This window comes from Neomonachus schauinslandi, chromosome 1, assembly GCF_002201575.2.
Source record: "Neomonachus schauinslandi chromosome 1, ASM220157v2, whole genome shotgun sequence".
In the NCBI taxonomy this organism is placed as follows: Eukaryota; Metazoa; Chordata; class Mammalia; order Carnivora; family Phocidae; genus Neomonachus; species Neomonachus schauinslandi.
In genome coordinates, this window is record NC_058403.1 from 155,384,337 (window position 1) to 155,411,964 (window position 27,628).

General features: G+C 42.1%; 1 protein-coding gene across 2 annotated transcripts in view; it reads right to left on the reverse strand.

Moving 5' to 3' along the window:
- The window catches only part of SLC41A3 (solute carrier family 41 member 3), a 94,268-nt gene that overhangs the window by 49,589 nt on the left and 17,051 nt on the right, over positions 1-27,628 (reverse strand). For both annotated transcript variants that reach the window (XM_021695072.2, XM_044916176.1), the window contains exon 2: positions 23,627-23,734. In XM_021695072.2, coding sequence (XP_021550747.1) covers positions 23,627-23,734 — 108 coding nt within the window. The remainder of the gene's footprint in view (positions 1-23,626; positions 23,735-27,628) is intronic.

A 27,628-nucleotide genomic window follows, 5' to 3' on the forward strand; every position in this document is an offset into this window, starting at 1 on the left:
CACAGCGAATATCATCGTCGATCGGGAAAAGCTGAGAGCCTTTCCCTTAAGATCAGGAACACATCAAGGATGCTGACTCTTGCCACTATTGTTCAACATAGTACTAGAAGTCCTAGCAACAGCAATCAGACAACAAAAAGAAATAAAAGGTATTCAAATTGGCAAAGAAGAAGTCAAGCTCTCTCTTTTCGCACACAACATGATACTTTATGTGGAAAACCCAAAAGACTCCACCCCCAAATTACTAGAACTCATCCAGCAATTCAGTAATGTGGCAGGATACAAAATCAATGCACAGAAATCAGTTGCTTTCTTATACGCAAACAATGCAACTGGAGAAAGAGAAATTAGAGAAATGATTCCATTTACAATAGCACCAAAAACCATAAGATACCTCGGAATAAACCTAACCAAAGAGGTAAAGGATCTATACTCTAGAAACTACAGAACACTCATGAAGGAAATCAAAGAAGACACAAAAAGATGGAAAAACATTCCATGCTCATGGATCGGAAGAATAAACATTGTTAAAATGTCTACACTACCCAGAGCAATCTATACCTTCAAAGCCATCCCGATCAAAATTCCAATGACATTTTTCAAAGTGCTGGAACAAACAATCCTAAAATTTGTATGGAATCAGAAAAGACCCTGAATCGCCAAGGAGATGTTGAAAAAGGAAAACAAAACTGGGGGCATCACGCTGTCTGATTTCAAGCTATATTACAAAGCTGTGATCACCAAGACAGCATGGTTCTGGCACAAAAACAGACATACAGACCAATGGAACAGAATAGAGAACCCAGATATGGACCCTCAACTCTATGGTCAAATAATCTTTGACAAAGCAGGAAAAAACATGCAATGGAAAAAAGACAGTCTCTTCAATAAATGGTGCTGGGAAAATTGGACAGCCACATGCAGAAGAATGAAACTCGACCATTCTCTAACACCACTCACAAAGATAAACTCAAAGTGGATGAAAGACCTCAAAGTGAGACAGGAATCCATCAAAATCCTAGAGGAGAACATAGGCAGTGACCTCTTTGACATCGGCCACAGCAACTTCTTTCAAGATACATCTCCAAAAGCTAGTGAAACAAAAGCAAAAATGAACTTTTGGGACTTCATCAGGATAAAAAGCTTCTGCACAGCAAAGGAAACAGTCAACAAAATAAAGAGGCAACCCACAGAATGGGAGAAGATATTTGCAAATGACATTACAGATAAAGGGCTGGTATCCAAAATCTATAAAGAACTTCTCAAACTCAACACCCAAAAAACAAATAATCAAGTCAAAAAGTGGGCAGAAGAGATGAACAGACACTTCTCTGAAGAAGACATACAAATGGCTAACAGACACATGAAAAAATGTTATCATCATTAGCCATCAGGGAAATCCAAATCAAAATGACACTGAGATACCACCTTACACCAGTTAGAATGGCCAAAATGGACAGGGAAAGAAACAACAAATGTGGGAGAGGTTGTGGAGAAAGGGGAACCCTCTTACACTGTTGGTGGGAATGCAGGTTGGTGCGGCCACTTTGGAAAACAGTGTGGAGGTTCCTCAAAAATTTAAAAATAGAGCTACCCTATGACCCAGCAATTGCACTACTGGGTATTTACCCCAAAGACACAGATGTGGTGAAAAGAAGGGCCATATGCACCCCAATGTTCATAGTAGGAATGTCCACAATAGCCAAACTGTGGCAAGAGCCGAGATGCCCTTCAACAAATGAATGGATAAAGAAGATGTGGTCCATATATACAATGGAATATTACTCAGCCATCAGAAAGGATGAATACCCAACTTTTACATCAACATGGATGGGACTGGAGAAGATTATGCTAAGTGAAATAAGTCAAGCAGAGAAAGTCAATTATCATATGGTTTCACTTATTTGTGGAACATAAGGAATAGCATGGAGGACATTAGGTGAAGGAAGGGAAAAATGGGGGGGGGCGGGAATTGGAGGGAGAGATGAACCATGAGAGACTATGGACTCTGAGAAAAAAAACAGGGTTTTAGAGGGGAGGGGGGTGGGGGTATTGGTTAGCACGGTGATGGGTATTAAGGAGGGCATGTACTGCATGGAACACTGGGTGTTATACGAAAACAATGGATCGTGGATCACCACATCAAAAACTAATGATGTATTGTATGGTGACTAACATCACATAATAAAATAAAAAAAATAATAAAATCTTTACTTCCTTGTTGATCTTTTGCTTAGATGATCTGTCCATTTCAGTGAGGGGGGTGTTGAAGTCCCCCACTATTAGTGTAGTGTTGTTGATGTGTTTCTTTGCTTTTGTTATTAATTGCCTTATATAATTAATTGGCTGCTCCCATGTTAGCGGCATAGATATTTACAATTGTTAGATCTTCTTGTTGGATAGACCCTTTAAGTACGATACAGTGTCCTTCCTCATCTCTTATTATAGTCTTTGGTTTAAAATCTAATTTGTCTAATATAAGGATTGCCACCCCAGCTTCCTTTTGGTGTCCATTAGCATGGTAATTCGTTTTCCACCCCCTCACTTTCAATCTGGGGGTGTTTGGGTCTAAAATGAGTCTCTTGCAGACAGCATATCGATGGGTCTTGTTTTTTTATCCAATCTGATACCCTGTGTCTTTTGATTGGGGCATTTAGCCCATTTACATTCAGGGTAATTATTGAAAGATATGAATTTAGTGCCATTGTATTGCCTGTAAGGCAACTGTTACTGTATATTGTCTGTGTTCCTTTCTGGTGTATGTTACTTTTAGGCTCTCTCTTTGCTTAGAGGACCCCTTTCAATATGTCTTGTAGGGCTGGTTTCGTGTTTGCAAATTCCTTTAGTTTTTGTTTCTCCTGGACGTTTTTATCGCTCCTTCTATTTTCAGTAACAGCCTAGCTGGATACAGTATTCTTGGCTGCATATTTTTCTCACTTTGTGCTCTGAACATATGCCAGTCCTTTCTGCCCTGCCAGGTCTCTGTGGATAGGCCTGTTGCCAATCTAATGTTTCTACTATTGTAGTTTACATATCTCTTGTCCCGAGCTGTTTTCAGGATTTTCTCTTTGTCTCTGAGACTCTCAAGTTTTACTATTAGATATCGGGGTGTTGACCTATTTTTATTGATTTTGAGAGGGGTTCTCTGTGCCTCCTGGATTTTGATGCCTGTTTCCTTCCCCAAATTAGGGAAGTTCTCTGCTATAATTTGCTCCAATATACCTTCTGCCTCTCTCTCTTTCTTCTTTTTCTGGGATCCCAATTATTGTAGTATTGTTTCATCTTATAGTATCGCTTATCTCTCGAATTGTGCCCTCATGATCCAGTAGTTGTTTATCTCTCTTCTTCTCAGCTTCTTTATTTTCCATCATTTGGTCTTCTATATCACTAATTCTCTCTTCTGCCTCATTTATCCTACAGTTAGAGGCTCCATTTTTGATTGCACCTCATTAATTGCCTTTTTGATTTCGACTTGGTTAGATTTTAGTTCATTTATTTCTCCAAAAAGGGTTTCTCTAATATCTTCCATTCTTTTTTCAAGCCCAGCTGAGTATCTTTAAAATCATCATTCTGAACTCTAGTTCCGATATCTTACAAATGTCTGTATTGATTAGGTCCCTGGCAGTCGATACTGCCTCTTGTTCTTTTTTTTTTTTAAGGCAATATTTTCCGTCTTGTCATTTTGTCCAGAGGAGAATAGATGAATGAGAGAACAAAATGCTAATAGGGTAACAATGTTTTCCCCAGAAAAATATACACTAAACAAATCAGAAGACACCTGAAACCAGGGGAAAAGAAAGGGAAAGAAAGAAAAAGGGAAAAAAAGAGAAAGATAAAAACAAATAAAAAACAGAATATGATCAAATATGATCAGGCTGGTGCACAGATCAGTGCCACACATTAGATTTTGAGTGTATTTTGGTTTGTTAGAAGAAAGTGCCTTCCAAAATATTAAAAAAAGAAAAACTTATATATGTACAAAAATAAGAATTAATATGATGAAAGGATGGAATATGACTGTAAAGATGACAATTATAAAAGATTTTATAAAAGGAATTGAAAAGATAAGTTGGTTGAAAAAAGAAAGAAGAGGATTTAAAAAAAAACAAGGGAGAGAATGTGATCAGGCAGGAGACTAGAACAAAGCCATACACTAGAGATTTATGGTATATTTTGGTCTGTACAGAATATAAGGTTGCCATAAACCATGATCTGCAGCACAGACGGGCCACTGCTCCTCCAGCAGGGACCCAACAAGCAGCAGACCTGGGGAGACTCCCCTTCCTCCCCCGGGAGGAGTAGCGCGGGAGCACACCTCAGGGATCTGAGGAGGAGGTTAACTAAAAATAAGGTTAACTACTATGAAGGGATAGACTATGACCCTAAAAATAAAAAATAAAAAAGATTTTTTTAAAAAAGGGATTGATAAGATGTCAGTTGAAAAAAGGAAAAAGAAAAATTTTAAAAAAAAGAAAAAGAAAGTTAAAAAAAATTAACTTTGAAAGACTAAACAATCATGGGAAAAAAGCCATGAATTCTGTGTGTGGTATTCCTCTAGCGCTGGCGTTCTGCTGTTCTCATTGATCAGTAAACTTGGTCTTGGCTGGCTGTTCTTGCTGATCTTCTGGGGGGGGGGGTCTGTTGCCGTGGTTCCCAAATGTCTTTGCCGGAGGCGGAATTGCCCCGCCCTTGCCAGGTCCGGGCTAAGTAATCTGCTCGGGTTTGCTCTCAGGAGCTTTAGTTCCCTGCAAGCTTTCCGTACAGCTTTGGAGGACAAGAGTGAAAATGGCGGCCTCCCAATCTCTGCCCCAGAGGAACCAAGAACTCCAGTTCCCACTCCTCAGTGTGCCCCCAGAGGAAAGCAGTCACTCCCGTCTCCCCGGTCTCTGGCCGCACTCTGTGCTCACCTGGCCTGTGACCGAGCATTTCTATCTCTGGCACCCAACCCCGTGTGGAGTCTCCAAACCCTGAGTTGTGCTCCTGCGCCACTCCTCCAGGGGGAGGAAGGGGAGTCCCCCCAGATCTGCTGCTTGTTGGGTCCCTGCTGGAGGAGCAGTGGCCTGTCTGTGCTGCGGATCACGGTTTATGGCAGGCCCAAGCCGAGAGCCCACTCCTCAGCTCTGTCACTGCAGCCAGCTCCCCCACTCTGATACCTGGGAGCTCTGCTGCACTCAGGCACCCGCGGTCTTTCTGTGACCCTGGGGGTCCTGAGACCACACTGCCCCAGCAAGGGTTCCACCCCCCGCTTAGCCACTGGAGCGACATCCCTCAGCGGAGCTAACTTCTAAAAGTTTCGATTTTGTGCTTTGCTGCTCTATCACTTGCCAGTAGCAGCTGACGGAGGCCCCCTCCCCCGCCATCTATTCTCCTAAATATCGCCTCGGATTCACTTCTCTGCACGTCCTACCTTCCAGAAAGTGGTCGCTTTTCTGTTCAGAGAGTTGCTGCTATTCGTTTCTTCGATCTCCTTTTGAGTTCGTAGGTGTTCAGAATGATTTGATCCCTATCTAGCTGAATTCCTGGGACCAGACGAAATTTAGGCTCCTATCCATCCACCATCTTGCTCCTCCGACCTGTCATTGGAATTTTGATCGGGATGGCATTGCTCTGGTAGCATAAACATTTTAACAATGTTTATTCTTCCAATCCATGAGCATGGAATATTTTTCCATCTTTTTGTGTCTTCTTCATTTTTTTCATGAATGTTCTATAGTTCCTATAGATCCTTTACCTCTTTGGCTAGGTTTATAATGAGGTATCTTACGGTTTTTGGTGCTATTGTAAATGGAATCGTTTCTCTAATTTCTCTTTCTACAGTTGCATTGTGTATAAGAAAGCAACTGATTTCTGTGCATTGATTTTGTATCCTTCCACATTACTGAATTGCTGGATGAGTTCTAGTAATTTGGGGGTGGAGTCTTTTGGGTTTTCCACATAAAGTATCATGTCATCTGCAAAAAGAGAGAGCTTGACTTCTTTGCCAATTTGAATACCTTTTATTTCTTTTTGTTGTCTGATTGCTGTTGCTAGGACTTCTAGTACTATGTTGAACAATAGTGGCAAGAGTCGGCATCCTTGACGTGTTCCTGATCTTAAGGGAAAGGCTCTCAGCTTTTCCCGATAGATGATGATATTTGCTGTGGGTTTTTCATGGATGGATTTTATGAACTTGAGGAATGTTCCCTCTATCCTTATACTCTGAAGAGTTTTAATCAGGAAAGGATGTTGTATTTTGTCAAATGCTTTTTCTGCATCAATTGAGAGGACCCTATGGTTCTTCTCCCTCCTCTTATTAATGTGTTCTATCACATTCATTGATTTGCGAATGTTGAACCACCCTTGCATCCCAGGGATAAATCCCACTTGGTCGTGGTGGATGATCCTTTTAATGTATTGTTGGATCCTATTAGCTAGGATTTTGTTGAGGATTTTGGAATCCATATTCATCAGGGATTTCGGTCTGAAATTCTCCTTTTTGATGGGGTCTTTGCCTGGTTTGGGGATTAAGGTATTGCTGGCGTCACAGAATGAGTCTGGAAGTTTTCCTTCTGTTTCTGTTTTTTGAAACAGCTTCAGTAGAATAGGTATTATTTCTTCTTTGAATGTTTGGTAGAATTCCCCAGGGAATCTATCAGGCTGTGGACTCTTGTTTTTTGGGAGGTTTTTTGATCACTGCTTCAATCTTTTTATTGGCCTATTCCGATTGTCAATTTCTTCCTGTTTCAGTCATGGAAGCTTATAGATTTACAGGAAGGCATCCATTTCATCCAGATTGCTCAGTTTATTGGCATATAGTTGTTGATAATAATTTCTAATTGTTTCTATTTCCTTGGTGTTAGTTGTGATCGCTCCCTTTTCATTCATAATTTTATTAATTTGGGTCCTTTCTCTTTTCATTTGGATAAGTCTGGCCAGTGGTTTATCAATCTTATTAATTCTTTCAAAGAACCAGGTTCTAGTTCTGTTGATCTGACCTAGTGTGTTTCTGGTTTATACTTCATTGATTTCTGCTCTAATTTTAATTATTTCTCTTCTAATGCGTGGCTTAGGCATCATTTGTTGCTTTTTCTCTAGTTCTGTAAGGTGTAGAGTTAGTTGGTGAATTTGGGATTTTTCTATTTTTTTGAGTGAGGCTTGGATGGCTATGTATTTCCCCCTTAGGATCGCCTTTGCAGTATCCCATAGGTTTTGGACCAATGTGTTTTCATTCTCATTGATTTCCATGAATTGTTTAAGTTCTTCTTTGATTTCTTGGTTGACCCAAACATTCTTGAGCAGAGTGGTCTTTAGCTTCCAAGTGTTTGAATTTATGCCAAATTTTTTTCTTGTGATTGAGTTTCAGTTTTAAAGCATTGTGGTCTGAGAATATGCAGGGAATAATTTCAATCTTTTGGTATCGGTTGAGTCCTAATTTGTGACCCAGTATGTGCTCTATTCTGGAGAAAGTTCCATGTGTGCTCGAGAAGAATGAGTATTCTGTTGTTTTAGGGTGAAATGTTCTGTATATATGTATGAGGTCCATCTGGTCCAGTGTGTCACTCAGAGGTCTTGTTTCTTTGTTGATTTTCTGCTTAGATGATCTGTCTATTGCTGAGAGTGGAGTATTGAGATCTCCTACAATTAACATATTGTTATCAATATGACTCTTTATTTTGGGTAATAGTTGGCTTATGTAGATGGCTGCTCCCATGCTGTGGGCATAGATATTTACAATTGTTAGATATTCTTGTTGGATAGGCCCTTTAAGAATGATATAGTGTCATTCTGTGTCACTAACTACAGTCTTTAGTTTGAAATCTAATTTGTCTGATATAAGAATTGCTACCCCAGCTTTCTTTTCAGGGCGTTGGCATGGAAGATGGATCTCGATCCCTTCACATTCAGTCTGGATGTATCTTTAGGTTCAAAATGAGTCTCTTGTAGGCAGCATATGGATGGGTCCTGTCTTTTTATCCAATCTGCAATCCTGTGTCATTTTACGGGAGCATTTAGGCCGTTCACATTGAGAGTGATTACTGAAAGGTATGAATTTATTGTCACCATGTTGCCTGTGAAGACCTTATTTTTTATAGATTGTCTCTGTAAATTTCTGTTGTAGATCACTCTTGGGGTCTTTTTCCTTTTATAGATCCCCCCTTAATATTTCTTGCAGGGCTGGCTTAGTGGTTACATATTCTTTCAACTTCTGCCGGTCGTGGAAGCTCTGCATCTCTCCATCCATTCTAAATGAAAGCCTTGCTGGATAAAGTATTCTTGGCTGCATGTTCTTCTCATTTAGTACCCTGAATATGTCTTGCCAGGCCTTTCTGGCTTGCCAGGTCTGTGTGGATAGGTCTGACGTTATTCTGAATTTCCTCCCTCTGTACATAAGGAATCTCTTCCCCCTAACTGCCCATAAGAGGATTTCCTTGGTTTACAGATTTGCTAGTTTTACTATTACATGCCTGGGCATTGGCCTGTTTTCCTTGATTGGGAGGGGTCCTCTCTGCCTCTAGGACATGAATGTTTGTTTCATTCCCCAGATTAGGGAAGTTCTCAGCTATGATTTGCTCAAATATATCTTCTAGTCTTCTCTCTCTCTCTCCACCCCCTCCGGGATTCCTATTATTCTGACTTTGGAACGCTTCATGGTGTCTCTTATTTCTCTGATTCTTTTTTCATGGATTCTGAGTTGTTTTTCCCTGGCCTCCTCTTTTCCTCTTAAATCTATTAAATTGTCTTCCAGATCACTAATTCGTTCTTCTGCCTCACTTACCCTAGCTGTTAGATTATCTAGATTAGATTGGATTTCACTGATAGCATTTTTAAATTCTCCCAATTCAGCTTTCATTTCTACCTTTAGAGACTCGTATGTTGCCATTAATTGATTTCTCCATTCTAGCTATTGTCTTCACATTTGCTAGCCTGAATTCCATCTCCGACATCTTGGTTATATCTGCATCTATTTGTAAATCTGTGGCATAAGTCATAATCTCTGAGTCTTTCCTATTTTGGGGGTTCCTCCTCCTAGTCATTCAGTTGAGGGGTGGTTGAGGGAATGTATAGAGTCCAAATTATTGAACAGAACCCAAGCAAGATGCACCTGTTTTCTAGGGACCTTAGGGTTGCTGGCCTCTTGTTTTCCCAGCCTGTCTGGGGGAGGGGCCTGCCACGCTGTTACTCAGGCAATCCTGTTTGGGCAGAGTTGCCCTGCCCCCTGTGGCGGGGGATGGGCTCAGTGGGAACCGGTGTTTTGGGGCTTTTGTTCTCTGGCGGCTTTCCCTGGTGGCTTTCCGCATCTCTTCTGCAAGTCAGAGCAGAAGAGACCATTTCCAACCCTCTGCCTCAGAGCAGAGTGATCACAGTCTGTTCTTCAGTGAGCTCTGCAGGCCACATTCTCTCCGTTTCTGTCTGTGCTGCTATAAACTGAAGCATCCTGGGTTGTGCACCCCTCCGCAGCACTCCCAGTCCTGCCTCCAGGTCGGGGCACATCTCTGCCCTTTGTGCTTCTAAAACCACCAGCCGCCCCCAGTTCACAGGCATGGCTCTGCCGCTCAGGTTTCCATCTAAAGTCCTTTCCTCGCCGCTACTGGTCTGTGAGTCTGTGCCCTGTCCCCAGCGCGGGAGGCTCTCACTCACCAGTGGTGCAGGATCCCCATAGCCAAACTCCCTCCTGCTGTTGTTCATTCTCTGATATCTGCCCGCGGAATCTCGGTTCCCCACCTCGTACCTCGAAACCAACCACCTGCGATCTTCTGTTTGTAGAGATCCAGGTCTTCTTACAACTCAGGGTGATTTCGTGGGTGCTCAGAGTGGTCTGGTAGATATCCAGCTCAATTCCGGGGACCAAACGGAATAGGGTCCCCTACTCCTTCGCCATCTTTTCCCCTCCAAATTACCTTTTCCAATCACAATAGAATGAAATAAGAAATCAATAGGAGGACAACTGGACTACCTACAAATACATTAAGATTTAAAAAAATTCTTAAACAACCAATGGATCAAAAAAGAAATCACAGGGAAATTAGAAAATATACTCAGATAAATCAATATGGAAACACAACATACTAAAACTTAAGAGATACAGTGAAAATAGTACTAAAAGGGAAATTTTTAGCTACAAACACTTACATTAAAAAAGAAAAATCTCAATCAAGCACCAAAAATGACATCTTAAGAAACTTGCAAGAATAAACTAAACACAAAGCTAGTAGAAGGGAGGAACTATAATGATCACATCAGAGAAAAATAGAGAATAGTAAAACAAAGAAGAAAATAAAACCAGGAGTTGGTTCTTTGAAAAGATCAACAAAATTCACAAACCTTTAGCTACACTAACTAGGAAAGAAAAATAGAAGACTCAAAATCTAGAAATGAAAGAGGAACATTACTACCCATCCCTATCAAAATCACAATGGTATTTTTTTTTTTTTGCAAAACAGAAAAATCCCTTCAAAAATGCGTATGAAATTTCAAGGAACCCCAAATAGGCAAAACAACCTGAAAAAGGATAAACAAAGTTGGAGGCTTCATACTCCATAATTTTAAAATGTATTATAAAGTTACAGTAATCAAAACAGTATGGTATTAGCATAAAGACAGACATATAGACCAATGGAATGGACTAGAGCGCCCAGTAATAAACCGTCACATATATGGTCAAAAGATATTCAACAGGGGTGCTACAAGCATTCAGTGGAGGAGAGGAGAATCTTTTCAGCAATTATGCTGGAAAAATTGGATAGCCACATGCAAAAGAATGAAGTTGGACCCTTATATCACACCCAGAAATGAACTCAAAATGGACCAAATACCTAAGCATAAGAGTTAAAACTACAAAAGTCTTAGAAGAAAACATAGGAGAAAAGCTTTATGACATTGGATTTGGCAATGATTTCTTTCATATGACACCAAAAGCACAGAAAATAAAAGTAAAAATAGACAAATTGGACTACATCAAAATTAAAAACTGTGCATCAAAGGATACAATCAATAGAGTGTAAAGGTAACCTATAGAATGTTGGGAATTTGGAACTCTGCAAATCACAGACCTGATAAGGAATTAATATCCAAAATATATAAAGAACTATACTACAACAACAAAAAACAACCAACCCAATTAAAAGTATGCAAAGAGGGGTGCCTGGGTGGCTCAGCCATTAAGCGTCTGCGTTCGGCTCAGGTCATGATCCCAGGGTCCTGAGATCGAGCCCTGCATTGGGCTCCCTGCTCTGCAGGAAGCCTGCTCCCCCCTCTCCCACTCCCCCACTTGTGTTCCCTCTCTCGCTGTGTCTCTCTGTCAAATAAATAAATAAAATCTTTAAAAAATATATGCAAAGACTTGAACAGACATTACTCCAAAGTAGAATGACTACCAAGCACATGAAAAGATGCTCAACATAACTAATTTATTAGGGAAATGTATATCAAAAATACAGTAGGTGCCAACTCACACCCATTAGGGTGATCACTATCAAAGAAATAGAAAGTAACAAGTGCTGGAGATGATGTTGTGCACCATTGATGGGAATCTAATATTGTGCAGTCCCTGAAGAAATCAGTATGGTAGTTCCTCAAAAAATTAAAATAGAATTACCACATGATCTTGAAATTGTACTTCAAAGGAACTGAAAGCAGGGATGTTAAGATATGGTTACATACCCATATTCATAGCAGTATTATTTGTAATATGTAAAAGGTGGAAACAACTCAAGTGTCCATTAATGAATGAGTGGATAAACAAAATGTGCTCTATATACACAATGGAATATTAATGTTAATAAGAAAGTAAATTCTGACACATGCTAAAACATCAATGAAGGTTGATGACATTATGCTACGTGAAATCAGTCAGTCACAAAAGGACAAAGACTGTATGGTTCCACTTACATCAGGTGCCTAGAGTAGCCAAAATCATAGTAACAGAGAGTAGAGTGGTGGTTGCTAGGGGCTGAGGGGAGAAGAGTGAGGAATCATTGTTTGATAGGAACAATATTTCAGTTTTCCAAAACCAAAACAGTCTTTGCATGGATAGTGGTGATGGTTGTACAACAATGTGAATATACTTAATGCCGGTGAACTGGATGCTCAGAAATGGTTAAGATGGTCAATTTCCTATTGTGTGTATTTTATCACAATTAAAAAAAATTTTTAATGAACCTGTTGGGGTGGGAGATGAAAAGACAAACTATGGACTAGGAGAAAATGTTTACAAACCACCTATCTGACAAAAAACTCATATACAGAATGTATAAAGAACTCTCAAGAATCAAAAATAGAAAATCCAATTAGAAATGGGAAAAGATATGAATGAATACTTCTCTGAAGACGGTATGTGAAGGACAGATAAGCACATGAAAAGATTTTCAACAGCACCGTCTTCAGGGAAATGCAAATTAAGACCAAGATGAGATATCACTGCACACTCAATAAAATGGCTAAAATTAAAAATAGTGACAATACTAAATACTGGCAAGGATGTGGAAAAACTGGTTATGTCAAAAATTGCTGGTGGGTATTAAGGAGGGCACGTGTTGTGATGAGCACTGAGTGTTATATGCAACTAATGAATTGTTGAACACTACATCAAAAACTAATGATGTACTATATGTTGGCTAGTTGAACATAATAAAAAATTTTTTTTAAATTGCTGGTGGGAACTGACAAAATTTTCTGGCAGTTTCTTTAAAAACTAAAACACCATACTGCTCAGCGATCTCACTCCCAGGGTGAGAAAAATGAAAACTGTATCTACGTAAAATCCTGTACATAAATTTTCCTAACAGCTTTATTTGTGATAGCCCCAAACTGGAAACAACCAAAATATCCTCCAATATGTGAATGGCTAAACAAACTGTGGTTTACACGGAATGGAATCCTACTCAGCCATAAAAACAATGAACTACTGATATACACAACAAACCACATTACCGCTTAGAAACACTAAGCTCCTCCCAAATGACAAAAACTTAAAGGTGGTAAACAGACAAGTGGTTGCTGGGGATTAGGGTTGGGGGAGGGGTAGCCTGAGGGAGGTCTCTATGGGAAGGAACAATTCTGATTCCTGATTGTGGTGATGAACACTGGAATCTACATGTGATAAAAATGACAGGGAACTCTGCACACAGCTTGTGCCAATGTCAATGTCCTAGTTTCAGTAATGCAGTAGAACTATGTAACATGCAAAGACTGAGGGAAAGTGGGAGACAGGTACAAAGGTTGACTCTGTACTATCTTAGCAACTTCCTATGAATCTATAATTACTTCAAAATAAAAATTAGGAAAAAAAGCTATGGGAGAACATCCTTGTACTGATATCTCTGGGTAACTAACTGTTTCTTTAGGATAACCCACCAGGAACAGAATTTCTGGGGTAAAGGGTCTACATATATTTGTGGTTTGATAAATTGCTCCTCTGAAACACTGTACCAAATTACACTTGCTGACATCAGTGCTTGACAATTCTCATACTCCACACTATTGCCAACAGTGGACAATCACATTCATATTCATCTGAGCCCACTTGATACGCAATAAAATAGTACTGGTTAATGAATATCCACCGGTGACTAGTATGATTGAGATGTTTTTCTCTATTGCTTTATAGTCTTATTTATTTGCAAACATGGATTTATGATTCATGTCCTTTGTTCATTTTGATTTGACGGGTTTGTCTTCATATTGCTACTTAAGAGCTACTTACATACTTGAGGATACAAACTGTTAATTTTATATATTATAACTTCTTCCCTTGTTAGTTATTCCCCATTTAAACTTATGCAAGGAAATTGTTATGTAGAATTGTATCCCTCCAAAAGATGTTGAGGTCCTAACTCCAGTAGCTCAGTATGTGATTTCATTTGGGAATAGGGTTGCAATGATGTTTAGATGAGGTCATACTGGAGTAAGATGGGCACCAGTAAGACTGGTGTCCTTACAAAAAGGGGAAATTTGAACACAAACAGGAACACAGGCAGAATGCCATATGTGTCTGCAAGCTAAGGAACATCAAAAATTTCCAGCAAACCCCCAGAAGCTGGGAGAGAGGCCTGGAACAGATTTTCCCTTGTGGCCCTCAGAAGGAACCAACCCTGCCCACACCTTCATCTGGACTCGCAGCCCTGAGAACCGTGAGACAGTTCTCTGTTGTTTAAGCCAGTCGGTTTGTGGTACATTGTTATGGTGGCCCTAAAAAACTAAAACAAATTATTACATGGTTTCCAATCTAATTAAGACAAGACCATCATCTTTCCTTTATGGGTTTTGCATTTGTTCTGCTACTTAAAAAACACTATCACCAGATTCTAAAAATAATGGTGTGTTTTCCTGGTATCATGCTTCACTTTAAATTATTCAATCTGCTCAACATATATATTGATGTAGGACATAAGGAAAATTAATTCTAAAGAATTAACCAATGATCTCAGCACCATTTATTAATAACTCATCCTTTTTCGGGGGGCCTGGGTGGCTCAGCTGGTTAAGCGTCGGGCTCTTGGTTTCAGCTCAGGCCATGATCTCAGGGTCCTGGGATCGAGCCCCTTATTGGGCTCCTTGCTCAGGGGGAGTCTGCTTGAGGATTCTCTCTCTCCCTCTCTCAAATAAATAAATAAATAAATCTTTATTAAAAATTCAACCTTTTTCACTGGTTTAAAATGCCAATATTCAATAGATCACATTTGTATACATCTGATTTTTTTTCTGGATGTTCTATTTTGTTGTATGATACATTAACTAACACTGGTTGCAAAATAGTTTAATTACTATAGTGTTATATTACATTTTAAAATGTGGAAATCAAATTTCACCATTACTATTCGTATTCTTACTCTTTTTCCTATCAATATTTCCTTGGCTATTCTCACTCACTTATTCGGCCAGATCAACTTGAAAATAATATTGTTGGACTTGGGAAAAGATGGCAGAGGAGTAGGGGACCCTATTCCAACCGGTCCCCTGAATTGAGCTGGATATCCACCAGAGCACTCTGAACACTCACGAAATCAGCCTGAGATGTAAGAAGATATATCTGGATCTCTACAAACAGAATCTTGCAGGCGGCTGGTTTCGAGGTTGAAGCAGGGAGTCGTGATTCCATGGGCAGATATCGGAAGATAAAACAGAAGGGTGAGGGAGCTGTGGGGATCCTGAACCACTGGTTCATGAGAGCTCCCACGCTGGGGATGGGGCACACACTCGCAGACTGGTAGTGGTGGGGAAAGGACATTAGGGTAGCCCCCCCGGACTGAAACCTGGAGATGCGGGGCCGTGCGTGCAAACTGGGGGCGGCTGGTGCTTTTAGAAGCACAAAGGGAAGAGACGTGCCGCTGTGCCCCAACCTGGAGGCAAGGACTGGGAGTACTGCTGAGGGGTGCACAACCCAGGGTGCTGCAGTTTTTAGCAGCATAGACAGAAATGGAGATAGTGTGGCCTGGAGAGCTCACTGAAGAACAGACTGCAAATTCTCTGTTCTGAGGCAGAGGGTTGGCAACAGTCGCTTCTGCTCTGACCCTCCGAAGAGACGAGAAAGCCACCAGGGAAAGCTGCCAGAGAACAAAAGCCCTGAAAAACCAGTTTTCACTGAGCCCATCCTCCCCAGAGGGCGCAGGGCAACTCTGCCCAAACAGGGTTGCCTGAGTAACAGCGTGGCAGGCCCCTCCCCCAGAAGACAGGCTGGGAAAACAAGAGGCCAGCAACCCTAAGGTCCCTAGAAAACAGGTGCATCTTGCTTGGGTTCTGGTCAATAATTTGCACTCTGCACATTCTCTCAGCCACCCTTCAACAGAATGACTAGGAAGAGGAACCCTCAAAACAGTTAAGACTCAGAGACTGTGACTTCTGCCACAGATTTACAAATGGATACAGGTATAACCAAGATGTCAGAAATGGGACTTCAGGGTAACAGTTATGAAGATCATAGCTAGAATGGAGAAATTGATTAATGGCAACATAGAGTCTCTAAGGGCAGAAATGAAAGCTGAACTGGCAGAACTTAAAAATGCTATCAATGAGATCCAATCTAATCTAGATATTCTTAACAACTACGGCAAATGAGGCAGAAGAATGACTTAGTGATCTAGAAGACCAATTGATCGAAAAGAAGGAAAAAGAGGAGGCTTGGGAGAAACAGCTCAAAATCCATGAAAACAGAATTAAGAGAAATAAGAGACACCATGAAACATTCCAATGTCAGAATTATTGGGATCCCTGAGGGGTGGAGAGAGAAAGAGAGTACTAGAAGATGTATTTGAGCAAATCGTAGCTGAGAACTTCTCTAATCTGGGGAATGAAACAAACATTTGTGTCCTAGAGGCATAGAGGACCCCTCCCAAGATCAAGGAAAACAGACCAACGCCCCGGCATGTAATAGTAAAACTCGCAAACACAGAATGAAGGAAACCCTCTTAAGGGCAGTTATGGGGAAGAGATTCCTTACGTACAGAGGGAGGAACATCAGAATAATGTCAGAGCTATCCACAGAGACCTGGCAAGCCAGAAAGGCCTAGCAAGACATATTCAGGGTACTAAATGAGAAGAACATGAGGCCAAGAATACTTTATCCCGCAAGGCTGTCATTTAGAATGGATGGAGAGATGCAGAGCTTCCACGACCGGCAGAAACTGAAAGAATGTGACCCCTAAGCCAGCCCTGCAAGAAATATTAAGGAGGGTTCTATAAAAGGAGAAAGACCCCAAGAGTGATCTACAACAGAAATTTACAGAGACAATCTATAGAAACAAGGACTTCACAGGCAACATGATGACAGTATATTCGTATCTTTCAATAATCACTCTCAACGTGAACAGCCTAAACGCTCCCATAAAACGGCACAGGGTTACAGATTGGATAAAAAGACAGGACCCATCCATATGCTGTCTACAAGAGACTCATTTTGAACCTAAAGATACATCCAGACTGAAAGTGAAGGGATGGAGATTCATCTTCCATGCCAAAGGACCTCAAAAGAAAGCTGGGGTAGCAATTCTTATATCAGACAAATTAGATTTTAAGCTAAAGACTGTAGTTAGAGGCACAGAATGACACTATATCATTCTTAAAGGGTCTATCCAACAAGATCTAACAATTGGGAGCAGCCAACTACATAAGCCAACTATTAACCAAAATAAAGAGTCATATTGATAACAATGCGTTAATTGTAGGAGACCTCAATACTCCACTCTCATCAATGGACAGATCATCTAAGCAGAAAATCAACAAGAAAACAAGAGCTTTGAATGACACACTGGACCAGATGGACCTCGTAGATATATACAGAACATTCCACCCTAAAACAACAGAATACTCATTCTTCTTGAGCGCACATGGAACTTTCTCCAGAAGAGACCACATACTGGGTCACAAATCAGGATTCAACCAATACCAAAAGACTGAGATTATTCCCTGCATATTCTCAGACCACTATGCTTTAAAACTGGAACTCAATCACAAGAAAAAATTTGGCAGAAACTCAAACACTTGGAAGCTAAAGACCACTCTGCTCAAGAATGCTTGGGTCAACCAGGAAATCAAAGAAGAACTTAAACAATTCATGGAAACCAATGAGAACCAAAACACATTGGTCCAAAACCTATGGGATACTGCAAAGGCAGTTCTAAGGGGGAAATACATAGCCATCCAAGCCTCACTCAAAAAAATAGAAATATCCCGAATTCACCAACTAACTCTACACCTTAAAGAACTGGAGAAAAAGCAACAAATGATGCCTAAGCCATGCATTAAAAGAGAAATAAGATCAGAGCACAGATCAATGAATTAGAAACCAGAAACACAGTAGGTCAGATTAATGAAACTAGAAGCTGGTTCTTTGAAAGAATTAATAAAATCGATGCACCACTGGCCAGACTTATCCAAAAGAAAAGAGAAAGGACCCAAATTAATAAAATTATGAATGAAAGGGGAGAGATCATGACTATCACCAAGGAAATAGAAACAATTATTAGAGGGCGCCTGGGTGGCTCAGTCGTTAGGCGTCTGCCTTCGGCTCAGGTCGTGATCCTGGGGTCCTGGGATCGAGTCCTGCATCGGGCTCCCTGCTCGGCAGGAAGCCTGCCTCTCCCTCTCCCACTCCCTCTGCTTGTGTTCCTGCTCTAGCTATCTCTCTCTCTGTCAAATAAATAAATAAAATCTTTAAAAAAAAAAAAGAAACAATTATTAGAAATTATTATCAACAACGGGTAGTTGTTGATAAATTAAGCAACCTGGAAAAAATGGATGCCTTCCTGGAAACCTCTAAACTGCCAAGAGTGAAACAGGAAGAAATTGACAGCCTCAATAGGCCAATAACCAGTAACAAGATTGAAGCAGTGATCAAAAAACCTCCCAAAAAGCAAGAGTCCAGGGCCTGATGGATTCCCTGGGGAATTCTATCAAACATTCAAAGAAGAAATAATACCTATTCTCCCGAAGCTGTTTCAAAAAATAGAAGCAGAAGGAAAGCTTCCAGACTCATTCTATGAGGCCAGCATTACCTTAATCCCCAAACCAGGCAAAGACCCCATCAAAAAGGAGAATTTCAGACCGATATCCCTGATGAATATGGATTCCAAAATCCTCAACAAAATCCTAGCTAATAGGATCCAACAATATATTAAAAGGATCATCTACCACGACCAAGTGGGATTTATCCCTGGGATGCAAGGGTGGTTCAACATTCGCAAATCAATCAATGTGATAGAACATATTAATAGGAGGGAGAAGAACCATAGGGTCCTCTCAATTGATGCAGAAAAAGCATTTGACAAAATACAGCATCCTTTCCTGATTAAAACTCTCCAGAGTATAGGGATAGAGGGAACATTCCCAAGTTCATAAAATCCATCCATGAAAAACCCACAGCAAATATCATCATCTATAGGAAAAGCTGAGAGCCTTTCCCTTAAGATCAGGAACATGACAAGGATGCCCACTCTTGCCAATACTGTTGAACATAGTACTAGAAGTCTTAGCAACAGCAATCAGACAACAAAAAGAAATAAAAGGTATTCAAATTGGCAAAGAAGAAGTCAAACTCTCTCTTTTTGCAGATGACATGATACTTTATGTGGAAAACCCAAAAGACTCCACCCCCAAATTACTAGAACTCATACAGCAATTCAGTGATGTGGCAGGACAAAAAATCAATGCACGGATATCAGTTGCTTTCCTCTACACTAACAATGTAACAGTAGAAAGAGAAATTAGGGAATCGATTCCATTTACAATAGCACCTATAACCATAAGATACTTTGGAATAAACTGAACCAAAGAGGTAAAGGATCTATACTCTAGGAATTACAGAACACTCATGAAAGAAATTGAAGAAGACACAAAGAGATGGAAAAACATTCCATGCTCATGGATCGGAAGAATAAACATTGTTAAAATGTCTATGCTACCCAGAGCAATCTATACCTTCAATGCCATCCTGATCAAAATTCCAATGATATATTTCAAAGTGCTGGAATAAAGAATCCTACAATTTGTATGGAATCAGAAAAGACCCCGAATCGCCAAGGAGATGCTGAAAAAGAAAAACAAAGCTGGGGACATCATGCTCCCTCATTTCAAATTATATTACAAAGCCATGATCACCATGACAGCATGGTGCTGGCACAAAAACAGACATATAGATCAATGGAACAGAATAGAGAGCGCAGATATGGACCCTCAACTCTATGGTCAAATAATCTTTGACAAAGCAAGAAAAAATATGCATTGGAAAAAAGTCTCTTCAACAAATGGTGCTGGGAAAATTGGATAGTTATATACAGAAGAAGGAAACTCGACCATTCTTTAATACCATACAGAAAGATAAAATGGATGAAAGACCTCAATGTGAGACAGGAATCCATCAAAGTCCTAGAGGAGAACACAGGCAGTAACCTCTTTGACATCGGCCACAGCAACTTCTTTCAAGATACATCTCCAAAGGCAAGTGAAACAAAAGCAAAAATGAACTTTTGGGACTTCATCAAGAAGCATAGCAAAGAAAACAGTCAACAAAACAAAAAGGCAACCCACAGAATGGGAGAAGATATTTGCAAACACCACAGACAAAGGACTGATATCCACGATGTATAAAGAACTTCTCAAACTCAACACCGAAAAAAATCCAGTCAAGAAATGGGCAGAAGACATGAATAGACACTTCTCCATAGAAGACATACAAATGGCTAACAGACACATGAAAAAATGTTCATCATCATTAGCCATCAGGGAAATCCAAATCAAAACCACACTGAGATACCACCTTACACCAGTTAGAATGGCAAAAATGGACAAGGCAAGAAACAACAAATGTTGGAGAGGTTATGGAGAAAGGGGAACCCTCTTACACTGTTGGTGGGAATGCAAGTTGGTACAGCATGTGGTACAGTGTGGAGTTGGTACACATGTGGTACAGTGTGGAGGTTCCTCAAAAAGTTAAAAATAGAGCTACCCTATGACCCAGCAACGGCACTACTGGGTATTTACCCCAAAGACAATATAGTGAAAAGATGTAGTGAAAAGAAGGGCCATATGTACCCCAATGTTCTCAGAAGTAATGTCTGCAATAGCCAAACTGTGGAAAGAGCCGAGATGCCCTTCAACAGATGAATGGATAAAGAAGATGTGGTTCATATATACAATGGAATATTACTCAGCCATCAGAAAGGATGAATACCCAACTTTTACATCAACATGGATGGACTGGAGGAGATTATGCTAAGTGAAATAAGCAGAGAAAGTCAATTATCATATGGTTTCACTTATTTGTGGAACATAAGGAATAGCATGGAGGACATTAGGAGAAGGAAGGGAAAAATGAAGGGGGGGGAATCGGAGGGGGCGGATGAACCATGAGAGACTATGGATTCTGAGAAACAAACTGAGGGTTTTAGAGGGGAGGGGGTGGGGGGATGGGTTAGCCTGGTGATAGGTATTAAGGAGGGCACGTATTGCATGGAGCACTGGGTGCTACACGAAAACAAAGAATCATGCAACACTACATCAAAAACTAATGATGTACTGTATGGTGACTAACATAATATAATAAAATTAAATTAAATTTAAAAAATAAATAGAAAATAAAATAAAATAATATTGTCAACTGTTCCCCTAACTCCTTTGGCACACTAATACTAACTGCATTAACTTTATAAACTAAGACAGGGAAAATTGGTAACTTTACAACATTGACTTTCCCCATTCTGGAACTTCGTATCTCTCTCCAAATTTATATTTCCCTTTGTAAAGTTGTTTTATTTGTATAGGTCCTAAACAATGGCTTCAGTCTGAAGATGTTTTAAAATTACTTTATGTTTTAAAAAATACCTCTTTTCTGAATGTATTTTGTAAATGATTATTTCTAGTGTGTACACAAGTACATAGATACACATTTATGTATGTCAATACATACATTTTTTTAATTTCATCTAGAATTTTGAAACCAGGTCACTCTATTGAGCTTATTAGTTTCACAGTTTTCTAGCTGATTTGCTTAGATTTTTCCAAGATGGCAAATATATCGATAGCAAATAATGAGTTTTTCTCCTCCTTCCCAATATGCAAGTCTCTTACTTCCCTTTTCTTGGTTTATTACAATATCTAAAACATCCAGAACAATATAGCTAAAATAAAACAATGTAAACAAAACAAATAAATACAATACAGAAAAATTATTCTATTTCAAGTTGCACTACGAGTATTTTTAAAAATCATGAATGTGTGTTGAAAACAAAACTTATCTATAGAGACTGGAGCTGGATCAGGGTTACCAGGATAGAGTGGTGGGAGAGGCTGGGCTGAGTGCACGAGGAGACATCTTCTGGGGAGATGGAAATGTTTTAGATCTCAACTGGGGTGGTAGTTACACGGGGACACAGATCTGTCAAAAGTCACTGACCTATATGCTTAAAATTTGTGAGTTTTTATTTTATTAACTTATACCCTAATACAGTGATTTAAACAAAAATACAGAATGGGTGTTGAGTGCCTTCAAAGGTTCTACTGTGATGATAATGACGGTATTCTCCTTGGACAGATGGCTGTAATGAATTATACTACTAGTGTGTTTTCCCTCTATGTTTTATGTATTTAAAACAAATTACAACGAAGATTTGATCATTGCAGAGAATGTTTAACATGTAGTTAAACATTATGAAATAAAAATGCTAACACCTGAAATGACACCACAGCAGAGGCTGCAAGCAACATTTTTTTCCCTCTCAAACACTGACCAATGTAATCATTCGTGTGCGTGTCTCTATCATGTTATCTGCTGCTTAAAACATTTCAATGGGGTGCCTGGGTGGCTCGGTTAAGCGACTGCCTTCGGCTCAGGTCATGATCCTGGAGTCCTGGGATCGAGTCCCACATCAGGCTCCCTGCTCAGCGGGGAGTCTGCTTCTCCCTCTGACCCTCCCCCCTCTCATGTGCTCTCTCTTTCATTCTCTCTCTCTCAAATAAATAAATAAAATCTTAAAAAAATAAAAATAAAAAAATAAAACATTTCAATGTCCTTATGGGTCTGTAAATGATCCAGTCCTACCTGTTAATTCCCTATTACTGTTGTAACAAATTATCACAAATTTCATGGCTTAAAACAACAGAAATGCATTCTCCTACAGTTCTGGAGGCCGAGTCTGAAATGAGTCTTCTGGGGAAAAATCAAGGTGTCAACAGGGCCTTACTCCCTCTGGAAGCTCTAGGGAGGAATCTGTTTCTTCACCTTTTCCAGCAGATAGAGCTACCTTTCCTGGCTCTTCCTCCATCTTCAAATCCATGGCATAGCATCTTCTCTGCCTTGGCTTCCCTCACATGGCCTTTTCTTCTGAAACTTCCCTGTCCTTTGTGATGACAGTGAGGCCCACCTGGATAATCCAGGATAATCTCCCAGGTCCTTCACTTAACCACACCTGCAAAGACCCTGTCCACATAGGGAACCATGCACAGGCCCGCCTGATTAGGATGTGGCTCTTCAGGGCCACTGTCAGGCTGACTGCCCTTCACCCACCTCTCCAGGCAGCACTATGCCAGCTACACTGCTCTTCTTTCAGTCTCTTGCCTGTACCATACCTCCTCTTGCCACAGGCCTGGTTCACACACTGGTTCACAAAGGGGAGAGACCACTATGCATAAAAGACAGAGAATTTCAGCTCCCAGGAGAGCTGGGAGGGGTGCCACAAGTAACAAGGCGAGGACAGTGTGAGCTATAGAACCCTGAGAAGCCGCTCTGCTGACGGAGCATTCAAGGAGCCATTCTAGAGAACAGAGTCCTCCAACAGAGGTGGGTGCCATGGTGATTCAAGTCCTCTGTTTCCTCTCCCAAACTCTCCAGGAAGTCTGCATTGCTCATTACAACTTTTATGTGAATGTGTGGAGCCAGGCTCGGGGACACAGAGCAGCACCTGACACTGGGTTAGAGGAAAAACTGAGGGCACACAGAGCTGGGCCCGGCCCTTGCCAGCAGTCCAGTTGGGCCATGGAAAAACAGGATGGCAGACTGGGAGGAGTGACCAGGTGGAGCATTGTGATAGAACAGAACCTCATGACACTCATTTTTCCAGAGTCCAACCCACCGGCTAACAAGCTACGAGGGGAGCTTGGGAGGTGCCCATGGGTCCATCCCTGGGGGGCAGCTGGCCCAGACACTCAGATATCTACTTACAGCTGTGGAGAGTCGTGACGCCAGCGTCATTTCCAGGTTCCCCTTCAGGCCCACCAGGGGTGGCACCAACGTCAATAGGTCTTTAACCTCTACAAACACGGGCCAATGCTGGTGGGGAAAGAATAAGGAGATCAATTCAAATACACATATTGGCACATCTTCAAAATTTCTTGAAAGAAGTTGTGGCAAGTTACTTCTCATGAGTAAGACTAAGTAGTTTCTTAAATGGCTTTAAATTAAACATAGTATAAGGAAGCCATGAAATTTTCTGAATACTATTTAGTGAACAGCACTAGTGGCCTCAGGAGAGTTCCTTTCTTTCTCTGGCCTTCAGCAGCTGGGAAAACTGGGGGGCAAGCTGGGGTCCGAGGCCAACTGGCTGGGTCCAGTCTGCAAACACGCTGTGTCCAGTGTGGCCCATGTGTTTGTAGCAACAGGAACGAGTCACCGATTTCAAAGCTGGGAGATTCCTCATGAATGGGAGCGCCGGCAAGACCAGCTGGGACTGAGGAGTGGCCCTGCTCTACCAGGGACAGTGATTCCCAGGTGGCCCCAAGACACCACGGCCAAGTGGCCCCACAGCATCATGTGCGGACTCTGGATGTCAAAACAGACAGAATATGTCTCTATCCAGGTCTCTATCAAATGTAAAAAATTAAAAATAAAAAAAAAGGGCCCCTGGGTGGCTCAGTCGGTTAAGCATCTGCCTTCGGCTCACGTCATGATCCCGGGGTCCTGGGATCAAGCCCTGAGTTGGGCTCCCTGCTCAGCAGGGAGCCTGCTTCTCCCTCTGCCCCTCCCCACCTCGTGCTCTCTCTCTCCCTCTTCTCTCTCACTGGCTCTCACTCTATCTCAAATAAAGATAAGATAAAATAAAAAAGAATGAAAGGGGCACATACATTAAGAAAACTGGAAGAGAAAAAACTTGTTTGTGAAGTGAAAATGATTTCTACCTGTTTATATGCAATTAGATTGCCTGTGCTGGGGCGCCTGGGTGGCTCAGTTGGTTAAGCGACTGCCTTTGGCTCAGGTCATGATCCCGGAGTCCTGGGATTGAGTCCCACATCTGGCTCCCGGCTCAGCAGGGAGCCTGCTTCTCCCTCTGACCCTATCCCCTCTCATGCTGTTTCTCTCTCTCTCTCTCTCTCAAATAAATAAATAAATAAAATCTTAAAAAAAAAAAAAAAAGATTGCCTGTGCCCCCCTCCATCAATTTTCAATATCCCATCTGGTCCTACTGACTTAATTTACCTCTCTGGCCCCTATAGATACATGTGATCCCTACGCTAAAGGCTCCTCTTGGTTTTAGAATTCTAGACCTAAAACATCCTCCTACTTTGTCAGCTAGGAGACAGGAGGCCTGGCGTCTGGTCCCTGTTCCCTGAAACTGAAGATGTATGAACCCACTTACTGTAGGGGCCCAGAAGAGTCATCTAAAGCATCCCAACAAAACATCTTACAGGGCCTGAAGTGAAAGGGGTCGGGCCTCCTTCAGGTTCTTCGATGGAGAAAGAGCACCCATGGCTGATGGCTTCCTTTCTCCTTTTACCTTATCTGCAAAGCTGGGGCATTCAGAATCCATTCCCAGCTCTGATGGAGTTAGGAGTCTGCCCTCCCCTGAAAGTTCAGAAGAAAACTGTGTCACCAGGCAAGGAGGTACTCCCACCGTCAGCAGCCTCCTGCAGTTCCTGGTCTTCCAGAAGCATCCAGCCCCAGTTCCCTGCGCAGCTGTCCTATCAGTGCACCACATCCCATCCAGAGAGGTCAGTCTGCTATCCAGTTCCTGACAGGGCCCTCCTCCCTGGGCTCTGGCCTCCCCTAAGGCTGGCATTGTCTACCCCAAGCCTCCTCCCACCTCCCCAGCAAGCTGGCCTGCTCCCAAGCACTTTCTTTTCAGCTGACACACAAGTCCGAGTACCCACTGACTCAAGAGTAAAAATAACACCCACCCCCCTCAGCATCCCCTGCCACAGAGGGCTCACCAACACCCAAACAACTCCTCTGTACTCAGCATACAACTTGAGCAGAGCAGACAGATCCCCTCACTGCCTGTCCAGCACCCTGCCCCCATGACCGTGGCCGCGTGCCATTCCTCACTCCTTGCAAATGTCATTCATCTGTATCTCTGCACACACTGATCCCTTTGCTTGGAATGTTTGCTATCTCTCACATCATCCTAGAAGCTATTATATTATCCTTTAAGGTCCAACTCCAGCTGTCCTGCTAACTACAGATTCTTTGATCCCTCTAGGAAGAAAGAATTGTTCCTTCTTTCTTCACAGGCAAACGTCTGCTCACTGCCTCTGCTCCCTGATACTTGTTTGTGGGATGATCAGATGAGTGCCTGCCTCGCCCACTAGGCTACAAATGCCAGGAAGGCAGGGATAGGCCTGCTTCTGCTCACCGCTGCACCCCCAGAGCCCCAGAGCAGCTGGTATAGACTTCAACACAATATGCTGAGCGAATAAATGAGGAATCAGATGAATGGATGAATTCATCTCACCTACTCTGAGCATGGCTACATCCTAATTCATGCCTGATTCAGTGCAGAAAGACCACATACACAATTAAAACCCCTGTCATTGCCTCTGGGTGCACCTTGATAAGGTCTGAAGGACACACGTGACCTGATAATAGAGGCTTCCTCCACGAATAAACTGAGATTGAGGGCTTAACCTCAACTGCGATACTTACTTTATAAAAAAAGAGAAACATTTATACCTTCCTTCCTTGTGTAACTGAAAGATAATTCTTTGAAGAAAAACAAAAACAACGAACTGATACCCTGACTACTTACTGGGCCTCAATCCCTGGGCCCAACGATAGACTGAACCCAGACCCCATAAACAGAGAACAGACCCCTGGCCCCAAATCTAGAGGAGGTAAAGCCAGGACCTGACCAGTGCCCTTGGGGCCAGCCCACTGTGCCAGGCACAGCCACGAGGCACACCTGCCAGGTGGTCATCCTTGCTGCAGGCTCATAAGACCCGAGGCCCCAGCATCAGGCAACCTGGGAACAGATGGAGCCAGGTCACCCTCCTGTGTTGTGGGACTACCCTGTGGAATGGTGCTGGCAAGGCTGCCTCCTGCACCGCTGAGCAGCGGTGAGTAGGGAGGTGGTGGTGCACGCGCAGGAGCCATGCAAACCTGAGTGCCCTTGAAATTCACCATAGCCGGGAGGCCCTGCACGTTTGCAAATGGGAAGAAGGAATGAGTTGTATCTTCCAGGGTTTTTTCTGTTTCTCCCAGCTGCCGGGCCTCCCAAAGCTGGATGGCTCAAGGCCTGGATTTGCAGACAGCCTTCCCCCGGTATGCTCTGGGCCTGCCTTCTAAGACACCCCTTTAGCTGCATGCTAGCCTCCCAGATGGCACCTTAACACAGAGATCCAGAAAGGTGTTCTGCCCTCCAGTAGACAGTCCTCCTGGACTGGCCTTCTGCACCACCACAGCTAATGGTCAGGTACAATCCCGAGCCCGTCTTCCCCCCACATACCACCGAATCTTCTGGACTCTGCCAAGATCCCCCAGCTGACTGATCAACATTCTCCCAGGCTGCAGCAACTAAGGGACACGCAATGTAGTGGAGGGGCTCAAACTCATGCTCCGTGAGGAGGTCATGGAAGGTCAAAAAGGAGAGACCCAGGGCAGTGTGTCTGTCCCCAGTATCCCCAGGAGGGCCTTAGGGAAGGGGTGAGAGATTACTACAAAAGCCCAAGGGGTGAAGCTCTGAGGTGGGAGAGATGGGTATATAGGTTGCCAGCCCCACAAATGAATGCTTTCTAACAGTCCTGGCCAGTACACAACGGGCTGCTCTAGCCCCAGGAGCAGTGAGTGTGCCATCCACTGAGCTGTGCAAGCAGAGGCTAAGTAGGAGGCATCATGAGCCTCATCCAGAGACTGGGGGACAGGGTGGGTGCTGATCGCCCCTCTCCAACTCAGAGACAGGTGCACAGGAAGGCTGAGCAGCCATCAGGAAGGAGATGTGGGGTCCAACTGAGGAAG